At 36.4% G+C, this 19,134-nt stretch overlaps 1 protein-coding gene across 1 annotated transcript in view; it reads left to right on the forward strand.

Annotated features, from left to right (window-relative positions):
- The window catches only part of LOC117324144 (vacuolar protein sorting-associated protein 54-like), a 50,602-nt gene that overhangs the window by 18,242 nt on the left and 13,226 nt on the right, over nucleotides 1-19,134 (forward strand). Inside the window, exons 13-22 of the mRNA XM_033879816.1 lie at nucleotides 6,926-7,061; nucleotides 8,719-8,850; nucleotides 10,763-10,812; nucleotides 12,347-12,429; nucleotides 13,550-13,585; nucleotides 14,207-14,261; nucleotides 14,516-14,621; nucleotides 16,649-16,736; nucleotides 16,894-17,015; nucleotides 17,402-17,482. Coding sequence (XP_033735707.1) covers nucleotides 6,926-7,061; nucleotides 8,719-8,850; nucleotides 10,763-10,812; nucleotides 12,347-12,429; nucleotides 13,550-13,585; nucleotides 14,207-14,261; nucleotides 14,516-14,621; nucleotides 16,649-16,736; nucleotides 16,894-17,015; nucleotides 17,402-17,482 — 889 coding nt within the window. The remainder of the gene's footprint in view (nucleotides 1-6,925; nucleotides 7,062-8,718; nucleotides 8,851-10,762; nucleotides 10,813-12,346; nucleotides 12,430-13,549; nucleotides 13,586-14,206; nucleotides 14,262-14,515; nucleotides 14,622-16,648; nucleotides 16,737-16,893; nucleotides 17,016-17,401; nucleotides 17,483-19,134) is intronic.

The following is a 19,134-nucleotide window of genomic DNA, read 5'->3' on the forward strand; positions in this document are numbered from 1 at the left end:
TAGATATCACTATGTGTGTCCGGGGTTATAGATATCACTATGTGTGTCCGGGGTTATAGATATCACTATGTGTGTCTGGGGTTATAGATATCACTATGTGTGTCTGGGGTTATAGATATCACTATGTGTGTCTGGGGTTATATATATCACTATGTGTGTCTGGGGTTATATATATCACTATGTGTGTCCTGGATTATAGATATCGCTATGTGTGTCCTGGGTTATAGATATCACTATGTGTGTCCGGGGTTATAGATATCACTATGTGTGTCTGGGGTTATAGATATCACTATGTGTGTCTGGGGTAATAGATATCACTATGTGTGTCTGGGGTTATATATATCACTATGTGTGTCTGGGGTAATAGATATCACTATGTGTGTCTGGGGTTATATATATCACTATGTGTGTCCGGGGTTATAGATATCACTATGTGTGTCTGGGGTTATATATATCACTATGTGTGCCCGGGGTTATAGATATCACTATGTGTGTCTGGGGTTATAGATATCACTATGTGTGTCTGGGGTTATAGATATCACTATGTGTGTCTGGGGTTATAGATATCACTATGTGTGTCCGGGGTTATAGATATCACTATGTGTGTCTGGGGTTATAGATATCACTATGTGTGTCTGGGGTTATATATATCACTATGTGTGTCCGGGGTTATAGATATCACTATGTGTGTCTGGGGTTATAGATATCACAATGTGTGTCCGGGGTTATAGATATCACTATGTGTGTCTGGGGTTATAGATATCACTATGTGTGTCTGGTGTTATAGATATCACTATGTGTGTCTGGGGTTATAGATATCACTATGTGTGTCTGGGGTTATATATATCACTATGTGTGTCCAGGGTTATAGATATCACTATGTGTGTCCGGGGTTATAGATATCACTATGTGTGTCCGGGGTTATAGATATCACTATGTGTGTCTGGGGTTATAGATATCACTATGTGTGTCCGGGGTTATAGATATCACTATGTGTGTCTGGGGTTATAGATATCACTATGTGTGTCCGGGGTTATAGATATCACTATGTGTGTCCGGGGTTATAGATATCACTATGTGTGTCTGGGGTTATAGATATCACTATGTGTGTCCGGGGTTATAGATATCACTATGTGTGTCCGGGGTTATAGATATCACTATGTGTGTCCGGGGTTATAGATATCACTATGTGTGTCCGGGGTTATAGATATCACTATGTGTGTCTGGGGTTATATATATCACTATGTGTGTCTGGGGTTATAGATATCACTATGTGTGTCCTGGGTTATAGATATCACTATGTGTGTCCGGGGTTATAGATATCACTATGTGTGTCCGGGGTTATAGATATCACTATGTGTGTCCTGGGTTATAGATATCACTATGTGTGTCTGGGGTTATAGATATCACTATGTGTGTCCGGGGTTATAGATATCACTATGTGTGTCCGGGGTTATAGATATCACTATGTGTGTCCTGGGTTATAGATATCACTATGTGTGTCCGGGGTTATAGATATCACTATGTGTGTCCTGGGTTATAGATATCACTATGTGTGTCCGGGGTTATAGATATCACTATGTGTGTCCGGGGTTATAGATATCACTATGTGTGTCCGGGGTTATATATATCACTATGTGTGTCTGGGGTTATATATATCACTATGTGTGTCTGGGGTTATATATATCACTATGTGTGTCCTGGGTTATAGATATCACTATGTGTGTCCGGGGTTATATATATCACTTTGTGTGTCCGGGGTTATATATATCACTATGTGTGTCCGGGGTTATATATATCACTATGTGTGTCTGGGGTTATAGATATCACTATGTGTGTCCGGGGTTATAGATATCACTATGTGTGTCCGGGGTTATAGATATCACTATGTGTGTCCTGGGTTATAGATATCACTATGTGTGTCCGGGGTTATAGATATCACTATGTGTGTCCGGGGTTATAGATATCACTATGTGTGTCCGGGGTTATATATATCACTATGTGTGTCTGGGGTTATATATATCACTATGTGTGTCTGGGGTTATATATATCACTATGTGTGTCCTGGGTTATAGATATCACTATGTGTGTCCGGGGTTATATATATCACTTTGTGTGTCCGGGGTTATATATATCACTATGTGTGTCCGGGGTTATATATATCACTATGTGTGTCTGGGGTTATAGATATCACTATGTGTGTCCGGGGTTATAGATATCACTATGTGTGTCCGGGGTTATAGATATCACTATGTGTGTCCGGGTTATATATATCACTATGTGTGTCTGGGGTAATAGATATCACTATGTGTGTCCGGGGTTATAGATATCACTATGTGTGTCCTGGGGTTATATATATCACTATGTGTGTCTGGGGTTATAGATATCACTATGTGTGTCCGGGGTTATATATATAACTATGTGTGTCTGGAGTTATAGATATCACTATGTGTGTCTGGGGTTATAGATATCACTAAGTGTGTCCGGGGTTATAGATATCACTATGTGTGTCCGGGGTTATAGATATCACTATGTGTGTCCGGGGTTATAGATATCACTATGTGTGTCCGGGGTTATAGATATCACTATGTGTGTCTGGGGTTATATATATCACTATGTGTGTCTGGGGTTATAGATATCACTATGTGTGTCCTGGGTTATAGATATCACTATGTGTGTCCGGGGTTATAGATATCACTATGTGTGTCCGGGGTTATAGATATCACTATGAGTGTCCGGGGTTATAGATATCACTATGTGTGTCCGGGGTTATAGATATCACTATGTGTGTCCTGGGTTATAGATATCACTACGTGTGTCCGGGGTTATAGATATCACTACGAGTGTCCGGGGTTATAGATATCACTATGTGTGTCCGGGGTTATAGATATCACTATGTGTGTCTGGGGTTATAGATATCACTATGTGTGTCCGGGGTTATATATATCACTATGTGTGTCTGGGGTTATAGATATCACTATGTGTGTCCGGGGTTATATATATCACTATGTGTGTCTGGGGTTATAGATATCACTATGTGTGTCTGGGGTTATAGATATCACTATGTGTGTCTGGGGTTATATATATCACTATGTGTGTCTGGGGTTATATATATCACTATGTGTGTCCTGGGTTATAGATATCGCTATGTGTGTCCAGGGTTATAGATATCACTATGTGTGTCCGGGGTTATAGATATCACTATGTGTGTCTGGGGTTATAGATATCACTATGTGTGTCTGGGGTAATAGATATCACTATGTGTGTCTGGGGTTATATATATCACTATGTGTGTCTGGGGTTATATATATCACTATGTGTGTCCGGGGTTATAGATATCACTATGTGTGTCCGGGGTTATAGATATCACTATGTGTGTCTGGGGTTATATATATCACTATGTGTGTCCTGGGTTATAGATATCGCTATGTGTGTCCTGGGTTATAGATATCACTATGTGTGTCTGGGTTTAAGATATCACTATGTGTGTCCTGAGTTATAGATATCACTATGTGTGTCTGGGGTTATAGATATCACTATGTGTGTCTGGAGTTATAGATATCACTATGTGTGTCTGGGGTTATATATATCATTATGTGTGTCTGGGGTTAAATATATCACTATGTGTGTCCTGGGTTATATATATCACTATGTGTGTCTGGGGTTATATATATCACTATGTGTGTCCTGGGTTATATATATCACTATGTGTGTCTGGGGTTATATATATCACTATGTGTGTCTGGGGTTATATATATCACTATGTGTGTCCTGGGTTATATATATCACTATGTGTGTCTGGGGTTATATATATCACTTTGTGTGTCCGAGGTTATATTTATCACTATGTGTGTCTGGGGTTATAGATATCACTATGTGTGTCCGGGGTTATATATATCACTATGTGTGTCTGGGGTTATATATATCACTATGTGTGTCTGGGGTTATATATATCACTATGTGTGTCCGGGGTTATAGATATCACTATGTGTGTCCTGGGTTATAGATATCACTATGTGTGTCCGGGGTTATAGATATCACTATGTGTGTCCGGGGTTATAGATATCACTATGTGTGTCCGGGGTTATATATATCACTATGTGTGTCTGGGGTTATATATATCACTATGTGTGTCTGGGGTTATATATATCACTATGTGTGTCCGGGGTTATAGATATCACTATGTGTGTCCTGGGTTATAGATATCACTATGTGTGTCCGGGGTTATAGATATCACTATGTGTGTCCGGGGTTATAGATATCACTATGTGTGTCTGGGGTTATAGATATCACTATGTGTGTCTGGGGTTATAGATATCACTATGTGTGTCTGGGGTTATAGATATCACTATGTGTGTCTGGGGTTATATATATCACTATGTGTGTCTGGGGTTATATATATCACTATGTGTGTCCTGGATTATAGATATCGCTATGTGTGTCCTGGGTTATAGATATCACTATGTGTGTCCGGGGTTATAGATATCACTATGTGTGTCTGGGGTTATAGATATCACTATGTGTGTCTGGGGTAATAGATATCACTATGTGTGTCTGGGGTTATATATATCACTATGTGTGTCTGGGGTAATAGATATCACTATGTGTGTCCGGGGTTATAGATATCACTATGTGTGTCTGGGGTTATAGATATCACTATGTGTGTCCGGGGTTATAGATATCACTATGTGTGTCTGGGGTTATAGATATCACTATGTGTGTCCGGGGTTATAGATATCACTATGTGTGTCCGGGGTTATAGATATCACTATGTGTGTCCGGGGTTATATATATCACTATGTGTGTCTGGGGTAATATATATCACTATGTGTGTCTGGGGTTATAGATATCACTATGTGTGTCTGGGGTTATAGATATCACTATGTGTGTCTGGGGTTATAGATATCACTATGTGTGTCTGGGGTTATAGATATCACTATGTGTGTCCGGGGTTATAGATATCACTATGTGTGTCCGGGGTTATAGATATCACTATGTGTGTCTGGGGTTATAGATATCACTATGTGTGTCCGGGGTTATAGATATCACTATGTGTGTCCGGGGTTATAGATATCACTATGTGTGTCCGGGGTTATAGATATCACTATGTGTGTCCGGGGTTATAGATATCACTATGTGTGTCTGGAGTTATATATATCACTATGTGTGTCTGGGGTTATAGATATCACTATGTGTGTCCTGGGTTATAGATATCACTATGTGTGTCCGGGGTTATAGATATCACTATGTGTGTCCGGGGTTATAGATATCACTATGTGTGTCCTGGGTTATAGATATCACTATGTGTGTCTGGGGTTATAGATATCACTATGTGTGTCCGGGGTTATAGATATCACTATGTGTGTCCGGGGTTATAGATATCACTATGTGTGTCCTGGGTTATAGATATCACTATGTGTGTCCGGGGTTATAGATATCACTATGTGTGTCCGGGGTTATAGATATCACTATGTGTGTCCGGGGTTATATATATCACTATGTGTGTCTGGGGTTATATATATCACTATGTGTGTCTGGGGTTATATATATCACTATGTGTGTCCTGGGTTATAGATATCACTATGTGTGTCCGGGGTTATATATATCACTTTGTGTGTCCGGGGTTATATATATCACTATGTGTGTCCGGGGTTATATATATCACTATGTGTGTCTGGGGTTATAGATATCACTATGTGTGTCCGGGGTTATAGATATCACTATGTGTGTCCGGGGTTATAGATATCACTATGTGTGTCCTGGGTTATAGATATCACTATGTGTGTCCGGGGTTATAGATATCACTATGTGTGTCCGGGGTTATAGATATCACTATGTGTGTCCGGGGTTATAGATATCACTATGTGTGTCCTGGGGTTATATATATCACTATGTGTGTCTGGGGTTATAGATATCACTATGTGTGTCCGGGGTTATATATATCACTATGTGTGTCTGGAGTTATAGATATCACTATGTGTGTCTGGGGTTATAGATATCACTATGTGTGTCCGGGGTTATAGATATCACTATGTGTGTCCGGGGTTATAGATATCACTATGTGTGTCCGGGGTTATAGATATCACTATGTGTGTCCGGGGTTATAGATATCACTATGTGTGTCTGGGGTTATATATATCACTATGTGTGTCTGGGGTTATAGATATCACTATGTGTGTCCTGGGTTATAGATATCACTATGTGTGTCCGGGGTTATAGATATCACTATGTGTGTCCGGGGTTATATATATCACTATGTGTGTCTGGGGTTATATATATCACTATGTGTGTCTGGGGTTATATATATCACTATGTGTGTCCTGGGTTATAGATATCACTATGTGTGTCCGGGGTTATATATATCACTTTTTGTGTCCGGGGTTATATATATCACTATGTGTGTCCGGGGTTATATATATCACTATGTGTGTCTGGGGTTATAGATATCACTATGTGTGTCCGGGGTTATAGATATCACTATGTGTGTCCGGGGTTATAGATATCACTATGTGTGTCCGGGGTTATATATATCACTATGTGTGTCTGGGGTAATAGATATCACTATGTGTGTCCGGGGTTATAGATATCACTATGTGTGTCCTGGGGTTATATATATCACTATGTGTGTCTGGGGTTATAGATATCACTATGTGTGTCCTGGGTTATATATATCACTATGTGTGTCTGGAGTTATAGATATCACTATGTGTGTCTGGGGTTATAGATATCACTATGTGTGTCCCTCAGTGTTAAACTTGTGTACAGGATATTTTAATATGAACCCATAAACAGATTTAATTCATTTTCACGCCATCTACACCTAAGATATTGCAAATTTGATTTCAATGGAAGATATTATATTCTGTAACATTATACGTCACTATGTTAATCCGTCAGTAATTAATATATGTGTTTAATCTGACAGGAGTGAGGATGCAGCTGATTTGATGATAAGTGATGCTGACTTTGTCACTGTCAGCTCCAGTCTCTCTGACTTACTCATCAACATGTGTGACTTTTCTCATGACCGCTGTGTCAAGGTCATTGTAGCTCGGTCAAAGGTAATTTTTGTTACAGTACTATACCATTGTCGGTCTGTAATCTGTCCGTCCCTTTGTCCGTTAACAATCCTTGTTACCGCTATTTCTGGAAAAGGATTGGAAGAATATTTCTCAAACTTCATATGTCGGTTCCCCTTGGTCTCATGTTGGGCCCATTTGATTTTAGTCTGATTAAGGAAACAAACTGGCTGCTAGATGGCAATCATGGATTTGGTAATGAAGTTTGTTATCGCTATTTCTTCAAAACTGCAGAGGGAATATTTCTCAAACTTCATGTGTAGGTTCCCCTTGGTTTCTAGTTGTGCCCATTTGGGTTTTGAGTCTGATCTGGAAACAAGATGGTCAACAGGCAGTCACATTGGATTTTGAGAATTGAAGATTTTTATCATAATTTTTTGGAAACTGCAATGATAAAGCAAAGATCTTAAGAATTGAATAAGGAGTCAGCTGACCAAAGATCAAGGTCATGGTGTCAAAGGTCAAGGTCAAATTTGTATCTTTTCACTGCATGATGAACAACTTGTGATAACATGAAGAAAAGTTGGTCAAAATTAAACAAGGAATCAGTTGAATAAAGGTTGAATTCTCTAGATAAAATGTCAAGGTCACATTTTTTATGCTATGATTAATTGATATTTTGTTATGAGATTATGAATCAAAGAGGTCGGAATATGAACAAGGAGTCTTCTTGCAAAATGTCAGGGCTACTGGGTTAAAGTTCACGGTCCAGTTTTGTATCTTTTCATGAATGAGCATTTTTTAAAGATCCTATGAAGTTAGTTTGAATTCAACAAGGAATCATCTGTCCATAAATCAAGGTCAATGTGTCAAAAATAAAGGTCATTTGGTTGAAAAGGTCAAGGACAAAGTAGATCTCTAAATATGACCTAAGTTCTTAGTGGGAGACGTATTTAGAATTAAAATGAAGCAAATGAATTCAAACAAAAGAGTTTAATACAGGTATTCCAATTCTGTTAGCCTAACAGATATGGAGGCATATATGTAATATGTATGATGTATATTTGAGATACCTTGCCACAAGGTAAGGACATTCCTGACCTGTCAGCTAGCTCTATCATGAGTTTGATCCAGATGACAAAGTGGCTGACAGTTATTGTATTGAGATTTTTAATTCACAAAAAGTTCCAGGGTGGTCGCCGGTCAGGTGGTACTGTGGTAACATACTTGCCTTCCACCTAGGCGGCTAGGTTCAATTCCTGATCAGACTCGAAAAGGTATGGGGTAACCACGTGGGTGATCCCTGGGTAGTCTGGTTTCCTCCACCAGTAAGACCCCTCACGCACTTCCATCCGCACCAACAAGTGTGATTAATATAAGTTGATATAACTTGTGTTGTAGTTGTTGTAAAATAAATGAAGTTTACATTTTAAAGAAAATTATTCTTACTAGATACTTAGATTTCATGAAAAAATTATGTTGGTTTCCCTCGTCTCAATCTTAACATATATGTTTTTCTTGTCATTTGATCCCTATTTGTTCCTATTTGTTTTTGAGTCTGATCCAGAAAGTAAAATTGCTGACAGTTGAAGTAAAGCATTTCTATTTCTGAAAATGTTGTGATAATGGATGTCCATTATTGTAGAGTTGACTGATGAATCTGTAAATGTTATGATAATGTTTCTCTATTGTTTTACAGGATGGGTTTCTAGAGAGATTATCATCTAACGAATTTGTGAACTTATCACGAGTAGTAGAGGGATTTGTGAATGACTGTGAAGGAGTGTGTGGTAGACGCAGTGCCTCTTTACGACTTAGTCTACAATCACAGGTATGTAGTGTACAGTTATAGATATGTTATGTACAGTTATATATATGTTGTGTACATTTATAGATATGTAGTATACAGCTATGGATATGTAGCGTACATTTATATATATGTAGTATACAGTTATAGATATGTAGTGTACAGTTATTGATATGTAGTGTACAGTTATAGATATGTAGTGTACAGTTATAGATATGTAGTGTACAGTTATAGATATGTAGTGTACAGTTATAGATATGTATTGTACAGTTATAGATATGTAGTGTACAGTTGTAGATATGTAGTGTACATGTATGGATATGTAGTGCACAGTTATAGATATGTACTGTACAGTTATAGATATGTAGTGTACAGTTATGGATATGTAGTGTACATTTATAGATATGTAGTGTACATTTATAGATATGTAGTGTACAGTTATATATATGTAGTGTACAGTTATAGATATGTAGTGTACAGTTATAGATAGGTAGTGTACATTTATAAACATGTAGTGTACATTTATAGATATGTAGTGTACAGTTATTGATATGTAGTGTACAGTTATAGATAGGTAGTGTAGTTATGGATATGTAGTGTACATTTATAGATATGTAGTGTACATTTATAGATATGTAGTGTACAGGTATATATATGTAGTGTATATTTATAGATATGTAGTGTACAGTTATAGATATGTAGTGTACAGTTATAGATATGTATTGTACAGTTATAGATATGTAGTGTACATTTATAGATATGTAGTGTACAGGTATATATATGTAGTGTATATTTATAGATATGTAGTGTACATTTATAGATATATAGTGTACATTTATAGATATGTACTGTACATTTATAGATATGTAGTGTACAGGTATATATATGTAGTGTATATTTATAGATATGTAGTGTACAGTTATAGATATGTAGTGTACAGTTATAGATATGTAGTGTACAGTTATAGATATGTAGTGTACATTTATAAATATGTAGTGTACAGTTATAGATATGTAGTGTACAGTTATAGATAGGTAGTGTACATTTATAAACATGTAGTGTACATTTATAGATATGTAGTGTACAGTTATTGATATGTAGTGTACAGTTATAGATAGGTATTGTACAGTTATGGATATGTAGTGTACAGTTATAGATATGTAGTGTACAGTTATGGATATGTAGTGTACATTTATAGATATGTAGTGTACATTTATAGATATGTAGTGTACATTTATAGATATGTACTGTACATTTATAGATATGTAGTGTACATTTATAGATATGCAGTGTACAGGTATATATATGTAGTGTATATTTATAGATATGTAGTGTATATTTATAGATATGTAGTGTACAGTTATAGATATGTAGTGTACAGGTATATATATGTAGTGTACATTTATAGATATGTAGTGTACAGGTATATATATGTAGTGTACAGTTATAGATATGTATTGTACAGTTATAGATATGTAGTGTACAGTTATAGATATGTAGTGTACAGTTATCTGTTATAGATATATAGTGTACTGTTATCTGTTATATATATGTAGTGTACAGTTATTGATATGTAGTGTACAGTTATAGATATGTAGTGTACAGTTATAGATATGTAGTGTACAGTTATAGATATGTATTGTACAGTTATAGATATGTATTGTACAGTTATAGATATGTATTGTACAGTTATAGATATGTAGTGTACAGTTATAGATATGTAGTGTACAATTATGGATATGCAGTGTACATTTATAGATATGTAATGTACAGTTATCTGTTATATATAATTATGTAGTGTATGCTAGGCTGGTAAATGAGATGGAAAAAACGTTTTTATTCAAACTGTTACATAAACAGAATATTCAATGTTAAAATGTAGTAACAAGTCATTTAAGATATCTGGAAAAAAAAATCTTTACATTTCTAATTCTAGGCATCTAGATTTGTGAATCGTTTCCATGATGAGAGAAGAACAAAATTAAGGTGAGCGAAACATTGCATCAATAAAATCTGCACTGGACACATGCTAAAATGACTGTTGATACCATATGTATAATAAAGATCATGTGATGGTGGGTGTCAAGATCTCTTGTTATGACATTGTTGGGTTTCAGAACTGTTCATTATGGCATTTTCAAAGCTGTTAAATGTGCTGTTTTAATTGTCAAAGCAAAGCTGTTCATTGTGGTATTTTACGTGTTAGAGCTGTTCAGATTTATTCAGTATAGCATGTATTCTGTCAGAGCTGTTTGATATGTGGCATTGTACTGGTGACGGGTCGAAAGGTCATACTTTTGTAGTTCATAAATGATACCCAGGACAAAGTGTACTTTTATTCAATTTTAATCTGGATGTTAACTGTACAGTCAAACCTGCTCTAACGACCCCCTGTATATAACGACTGCCTGTCTATAACAACTGGTTTTGATATTCCCCGTGAGATTTTACTATATAACGACCCTCTGTATAGCGACTACATGTACCTGTCTAATGTGACTAACGACCGGTGATTTCGGCAGTCATCCCTCATAAAATCCCTGGAAAATTCAGACACATCGACCCTGGCTTGATTATATAAACAAAGGACCACCACAACCCTGGCCTGATTATATAATCAAAATACCCCTACCACCTGTTTGTCTATAATTACTGTAGTTGCCCTGGCCTGGGGCTCGGCGAGAGAGGAGTTGGGTCACCATGCGTGTAGGTGTTACATAACAACTGTGCATAGGTGGCTTCATTTGACACGGTCAGTTAATTTTGTGATTACTACTAGGATACATCATTTCAATAACAAACACTAGTCATATCTGTCAACAAGATTTACTCACATGAAAGCCAAAAATGCCTTTCTTAATCGTAGCTGTCAGTACTAGCGTTTATACTGCCACCATCTTGAATTAGTCAATACTAATAAAAAGTCATAAACTGCCACAAATATCCGGATTTCAATTTGGGTCGAAAAAAAAAATGTTTTGGTTTTACGAAGTTAGACTATATCAAAAAATAATTAGTAGTAACACAAATATAATAAATAATTAATTACTGTGTATTCTTTTTCTTTATTTAAGAAAGAAAGGGAGATAATTTAATAGATACATATAGCATAATTTCAGAACAAAATATTTTAAAAAAATGTCCATAAGACCATTTTGAGTTATATTTTGTCTTTGGGTCCACAAAATCATTAAAGATTAAACTCTTAAGATTTATAAAGTTTTTGCATTTATTTGACTTCTGATTGGTCTTCTGAATGCCCTGTTCAAAGACAAGTTATTTATGGCAGTTTCACTTAAACTGGTGGGTGCGAAAATTTTGACCTGTCTATAAAGGCAACCTGTCTATAGTGACCGTTTTTCTGCCTCCCCTTGGGAGGTCGTTATAGACAGGTTTGACTGTACACGTATTTGGAGATGTGTTTATTGAGAGGTTCTGCATTCATTAAACACAGTACTGTGGTTTGGGGTGTGGATGTATCTGTTTTCTTATCTAACACTGTTTTTGATGTATGATTCAGTTTGATATTGGACAATGAGCGCTGGAAACAGGCAGATGTTCCAGCCGAATTCCAGGAGCTGGTCGACCACATCTCCAAAACAGGTGAGATGTAAGAGTTGTATGAGAATAACTTATATAGTACAGGTACATAGTGTAGCTAGCACTAATGTGATACTTCAACTTTGTTGTGATTTGATATATAGATAATTCATGTAGGGAATATAATCATTAAGTCCTCAACTTTGTTGTGATTTGATATAGAGATAATTCATGTAGGGAATATAATCATTAAGTTCTCAACTTTGTTGTGATTTGATATATAGATAATTCATTTAGGGAATATAATCATTAAGTCCTGAACTTTGTTGTGATTTGATATATAGATAATTCATGTAGGGAATATAATCATTAAGTCCTCAACTTTATTGTGATTTGATATATAGATAATTCATGTAGGGAATATAATCATTAAGTCCTCAACTTTGTTGTGATTTGATATATAGATAATTCATTTAGGGAATATAATCATTAAGTCCTGAACTTTGTTGTGATTTGATATATAGATAATTCATGTAGGGAATATAATCATTAAGTCCTCAACTTTGTTGTGATTTGATATATAGATAATTCATGTAGGGAATATAATCATTAAGTCCTCAACTTTGTTGTGATTTGATATATAGATAATTCATTTAGGGAATATAATCATTAAGTCCTGAACTTTGTTGTGATTTGATATATAGATAATTCATGTAGGGAATATAATCATTAAGTCCTGAACTTTGTTGTGATTTGATATATAGATAATTCATGTAGGGAATATAATCATTAAGTCCGCAACTTTGTTGTGATTTGATATATAGATAATTCATTTAGGGAATATAATCATTAAGTCCTGAACTTTGTTGTGATTTGATATATAGATAATTCATTTAGGGAATATAATCATTAAGTCCTGAACTTTGTTGTGATTTGATATATAGATAATTCATTTAGGGAATATAATCATTAAGTCCTCAACTTTGTTGTGATTTGATATATAGATAATTCATGTAGGGAATATAATCATTAAGTCCTCAATTTTGTTGTGATTTGATATATAGATAATTCATGTAGGGAATATATTCATATGTTAATGTCTGACATACATGTATATAGAAGAGAATTTCTCCTCCTCTAAGGAATGACAGGTAAAGTCATTGATATTTGTTATTTGTTCCAGGCAAACTTTGTGTTATTGAGAGGACTTCTGATGCAGGTAAAATTCTATTGTCTATTTCTTTGATACCGATATCAGCTAAATCAGTGTTCAAACACAACAGAAATGATCTTATTATATTAGCTCACAAGGCCAGGCCAGTGAGCTTAAGCGATGGTGTGACAGCTGTCATCCCTCTCTCAACTTTTCCAAAACATCGCTTCTAATCATGGACCACTGAAATGAATTTTGGTCAGAAGTATCCTTGGTTGAAGGGGAACCAGGAACCAATCAATTTGTATAGTGAGTCTGCCTCAGAGATATGGGCAGATGGCTTCTTGAATTTGGGCGTATATAGCAGCATGGCAGGGCCCTTGTTTGCTTTGAAGTTTGTTTTTGGAAGCAGAACACAAAACTTAATTAATAATAAGAGGCATATCTTAAAATAAGAAAAGTATTTGTAAAAATCTTAAGTGTGCTTTGCCAAAATTACTGATTTATCCCGGTGAGGGATACAGGCTCCATGTGCCTCTTGTTTTGTAAAGGTGATTAAGATGATGTCTTCTATTTTAGATGAAATAATAGTCACTGAACCTAGGAACTGTCCTCTACTGCACATACTGCTTAACTTACATGTGTGAATGTACATGTATTATATTAAATTGTGAGGTTTTCTTGCAGATAAAAAGCCATTCAGCACATTGTCAGTGGATGGCTTAAGTTACTCTGTAGTCGGGTGAGTGAATTACTGTAGAAAATCATGATTGGGATCATAAACATTTATTTAGAAGTTTTCATCATAATTTGTTTCATGAATGTTTATCTGGAAGTTGTCATCATTATTTGCATTATATGAAAATTGAAACAAATTTTGTTGTATTGAAGTGAAATTCACATTAGAGCTTAATCAACAGCTTTCTTTCTGGATTCTTTTCATAAAGAAACCCTGATTTTGTACAGAGATATGAAACTAGCTGTGATATATTACAGGACGGTGCTCATGTTATTCAAGATGATGGTGGAATACTGTCAGTGTGTAGATGACATTCCTACTGCTGCCCCAGACCTACTTACTCGCCTCATAGAACTGATAAAAGTGAGTAAACCCTTAACTTACCCACCTCATAGAGCTGATAAAAGTGAGTAAACCCTTAACTTACCCGCCTCATAGAGCTGATAAAAGTAAGTAAACCCTTAACTTACCCGCCTCATAGAGCTGATAAAAGTTAGTAAACCCTTAACTTACCCGCCTCATAGAACTGATAAAAGTAAGTATACCCTTAACTTACCCGCCTCATAGAACTGATAAAAGTAAGTATACCCTTAACTTACCCGCCTCATAGAACTGATAAAAGTAAGTATACCCTTAACTTACCCGCCTCATAGAACTGATAAAAGTAAGTATACCCTTAACTTACCCACCTCATAGAGCTGATAAAAGTAAGTAAACCCTTAATTTACCCACCTCATAGAACTGATAAAAGTAAGGAACTGAAAAAAGTTAGTAAACCCTTAACTGACCCGCCTCATAGAGCTGATAAAAGTGAGTAAACCCTTAACTGACCCGCCTCATAGAGCTGATAAAAGTGAGTAAACCCTTAACTTACCCGCCTCATAGAGCTGATAAAAGTGAGTAAACCCTTAACTTACCCGCCTCATAGAGCTGATAAAAGTGAGTAAACCCTTAACAGACTCGCCTCATAGAACTGATAAAAGTAAGTAAACCCTTAACTGACCCGCCTCATAGAGCTGATAAAAGTGAGTAAACCCTTAACTTACCCGCCTCATAGAGCTGATAAAAGTGAGTAAACCCTTAACAGACTCGCCTCATAGAGCTGATAAAAGTAAGTAAACCCTTAACTGACCCGCCTCATAGAGCTGATAAAAGTAAGTACACCCTTAACTTACCTACCTCATAGAGCTGATAAAAGTTAGTAAACCCTTAACTTACCCGCCTCATAGAGCTGATAAAAGTTAGTAAACCCTTAACTTACCCGCCTCATAGAACTGATAAAAGTAAGTATACCCTTAACTTACCCGCCTCATAGAGCTGATAAAAGTGAGTAAATCCTTAACAGACTCGCCTCATAGAACTGATAAAAGTAAGTAAACCCTTAACTTACCCGCCTCATAGAACTGATAAAAGTGAGTAAACCCTTAACTGACTCGCCTCATAGAACTGATAAAAGTGAGTAAACCCTTAACAGACTCGCCTCATAGAGCTGATAAAAGTGAGTAAACCCTTAACTTACTCACCTCATAGAGCTGATAAAAGTGAGTAAACCCTTAACTTACCCGCCTCATAGAGCTGATAAAAGTGAGTAAACCCTTAACTTACTCACCTCATGGAGCTGATAAAAGTAAGTAAACCCTTAACTTACCCTCCTCATAGAACTGATAAAAGTGAGTAAACCCTTAACTTACCCGCCTCATAGAACTGATAAAAGTGAGTAAACCCTTAACAGACTCGCCTCATAGAGCTGATAAAAGTGAGTAAACCCTTAACTTACTCACCTCATAGAACTGATAAAAGTGAGTAAACCCTTAACAGACTCGCCTCATAGAGCTGATAAAAGTGAGTAAACCCTTAACTTACCCACCTCATAGAACTGATAAAAATAAGTATACCCTTAACTTACCCACCTCATAGAACTGATAAAAGTGAGTAAACCCTTAACTTACCACCCTTAACTTACCCAACTCATAGAGCTTATAAAGTATGTAGATAGTTTTTAGACGGTAATTTGTTCATGTCAAAAATTTACTTTTAATATATATCATATGACTTTTATCTTAATCGGACCTTTTAGTGAAGCTTGCTGCCAAAAGTGTGGTAATTCAAAATAAATTTTGGAAAATGTAAACAGGTCTTTTAATATTAAAAGCTGTTAGCTTTGCAGATTTTTTGTCATCAGGCCTGAAGTATCAAATTTGGAGAAAGATAGGAACAATAACAATGATTTCATAATGTTTATAATGAATTGCAGATGACAGAAAAATATCACATAAATCTTGAAAAAAACTTAGAGTGTCAAATTATAGCAAAACTCACTGACATGATTTATGAAAATTTACATATCAACTTGACTTATATATACAATATTCCTTTTCATATTTTCACAGATTTTTAACTCAAGAACATGCCAACTTGTGCTTGGTGCTGGGGCACTTCAGTTAGTTGGACTGAAAACTATCACCACAAAAAATTTAGGTAAGTTAAAATTTATTGAAAGCCAATTTGCCTGTGGAAAGTAGTTGTACATTATGATAAGATGTATTTCTAGCACAACTTTTTTTATTGTCTCTGGATGACTATAAAGCATGATTGTTTGCTGTTTTTGGTTGTTAATTCTGATTATTTTTTTCAGCACTGGCATCTCGCTGTCTGCAGCTGGTTGTGCATTACATGCCTTTGGTGCGTGGGCACTTTGAGTCACACCTACTTGACAAAAACAAAACAATGCTAAAACATTTTGACCAAGTCAAGAAGGTAAGACATCTTAGTATACAAATAACACTGTATGGATAAACTGTGTATGTTTATGTCTGAGTACTTTAAATTATTGCTTTTATTGATATCAACTGAGAAATGAATCCCAGTGTCCTCCCACAGTAGGATCTCTACTTTGTTGGCCAACTTCTTTCTTTATTGCTGTAAAATAAATAAGTTTTATAATCTAAATTGTTTGTCCGGCTGTAATTCAGCTCAGTTTTAGGATGTTACTGCTAACTTGTTCTGTGATATTGTGATTTTCATTAATTTTGTTGTTTCTTCAGTAAATAAAATCTAATATCTCATGATGCATTCAATTCATTAAATGCTCTTAGACTTGTAAACAATGTATAGTGTAGGACTTATGTTTCCTTGTGTGACAGGATTACATGGACCACATCAATGAGATCACAAACAAGCTGGTCAGTGTAATGGAGGGTGTGGTTGAGTCACAGCTTGTCAAGGTAAAGCTTATCTCTCCCCTCGATTGGACCAAACATTTGTCTCCTCCTTACACCTTCTCTTCTAATCTTTGTCTGTCCTTTTTTTCTTCTAATCTTTGCCTGTCCTTTTCCTCTTCTAATCTTTGTCTGTCCTTTTCCTCTTCGCTGCTGAGCTGGGCTCCAAGTCGTCAAGACGCTTGTGTCTGTATTCCCGGCGCATTCGTTTCACGAAGTTTGAATATCCTTCGGAATGCGACGTTTGTGGTCTTCTGGTACAATATTACGGTTACAAACCACACAAAGTCAATTTATACAATATAATAAAATGGCATGGCCATGGTCTATTGTTCCATCACACATTTCCTGCGGACAAATAGAAAGAAATTTAAATTTGCGCTGTTCTATCGTAGACTCGATTCCTTGGTCAATAGCTAAGTATAGGTATCGATGTTCAGTCCCGTCGCCTTTCCCGCTGGGGTTAACGTTGTTCGTCGTATTTCTTCAGCCGAGGTCCCTACATGGGCGCCAATGTAACAGAGCGCATGATAAATTCAATTTAAATCACTGCCTCCGCTAGGGATCGAACCCGGGACCTCTGGCTTACTAGTCTTACGCTCAACCGATCGAGCTGAAGAGAAGATTTCTCTAGCCGAGCGGTATATTGCGGCTAGTATTTACCAGGGTTATATACTCCCCTTCCAGGCAAGAACTCGTCCTCGAGTTTCCAGGGGTAACAACGTTGCTTGTGGGGCAAGGCTGAGTATTTTTCCCGGGTCCCTACATGGGCGCCATTTGTCACAGCCAAATGAATAACACAATGCATTCACTGCTGTTGATCCGTTTATTTTCCCCGACATGGACGAGACAACAAGATAGACACATAAAAATCCCTGAAATACACAGAAAAACCGGCCTCAGTATAATGACAATAACGAGTATTACGGTTCATACCATGAATAAGGAGTTGCGACTCATAATATTCTACACATGGAAATGATATTTACCTTCACCAACTGGTCATAGTTGTGTCGAAATGTCTACATATAGTATGTATATATGAGCAAAGGACCCCAGAGGATATGTCCTGGCTGCTCTCTACCGGCCGACTGCGTTTTACAGCGAAAGTATACGAGTTTTATTAACATACACACACACTTTTGCAGGACATTCTCACCTATCACACCTGGACACAACACTACCAAATATAGCCACACACGAACACTACCGACAGGTGGTAACATACCGTATATGGTAATACACATCAACGTACGAACAGTAACGAATACTAAACAGACAAGACACTGACAGTAAACTTTGGACCACGTGCACATGTACTTAGCCATACAAAATAACTAATACCTATATTATATATATATACATTGTATCCCTGTGACATATGTATTTATCCCGTTGTTACCCCTTTCTCCTCTAATATTTGATAATCTTACAATCTCTCCTCTATTGATCTTTTGAATCTTTATCAGCTTTCCCTTAAACATGTGTTTTATCTTTACTTTATCTCCTTTAACACCTGATTCAAAACATATCACTGCCTTGCTATGATATTTATTTGCACACTAGCCAACATAATGCATTGTTTGCCTGCAATACTCTGTCATTTATAAATGTCATGGAAAGGCAGCTCTGTCCTCACATTTATCTTTTAATGTCGT

Source organism: Pecten maximus, chromosome 3, assembly GCF_902652985.1.
Source record: "Pecten maximus chromosome 3, xPecMax1.1, whole genome shotgun sequence".
NCBI classification, from domain to species: Eukaryota; Metazoa; Mollusca; class Bivalvia; order Pectinida; family Pectinidae; genus Pecten; species Pecten maximus.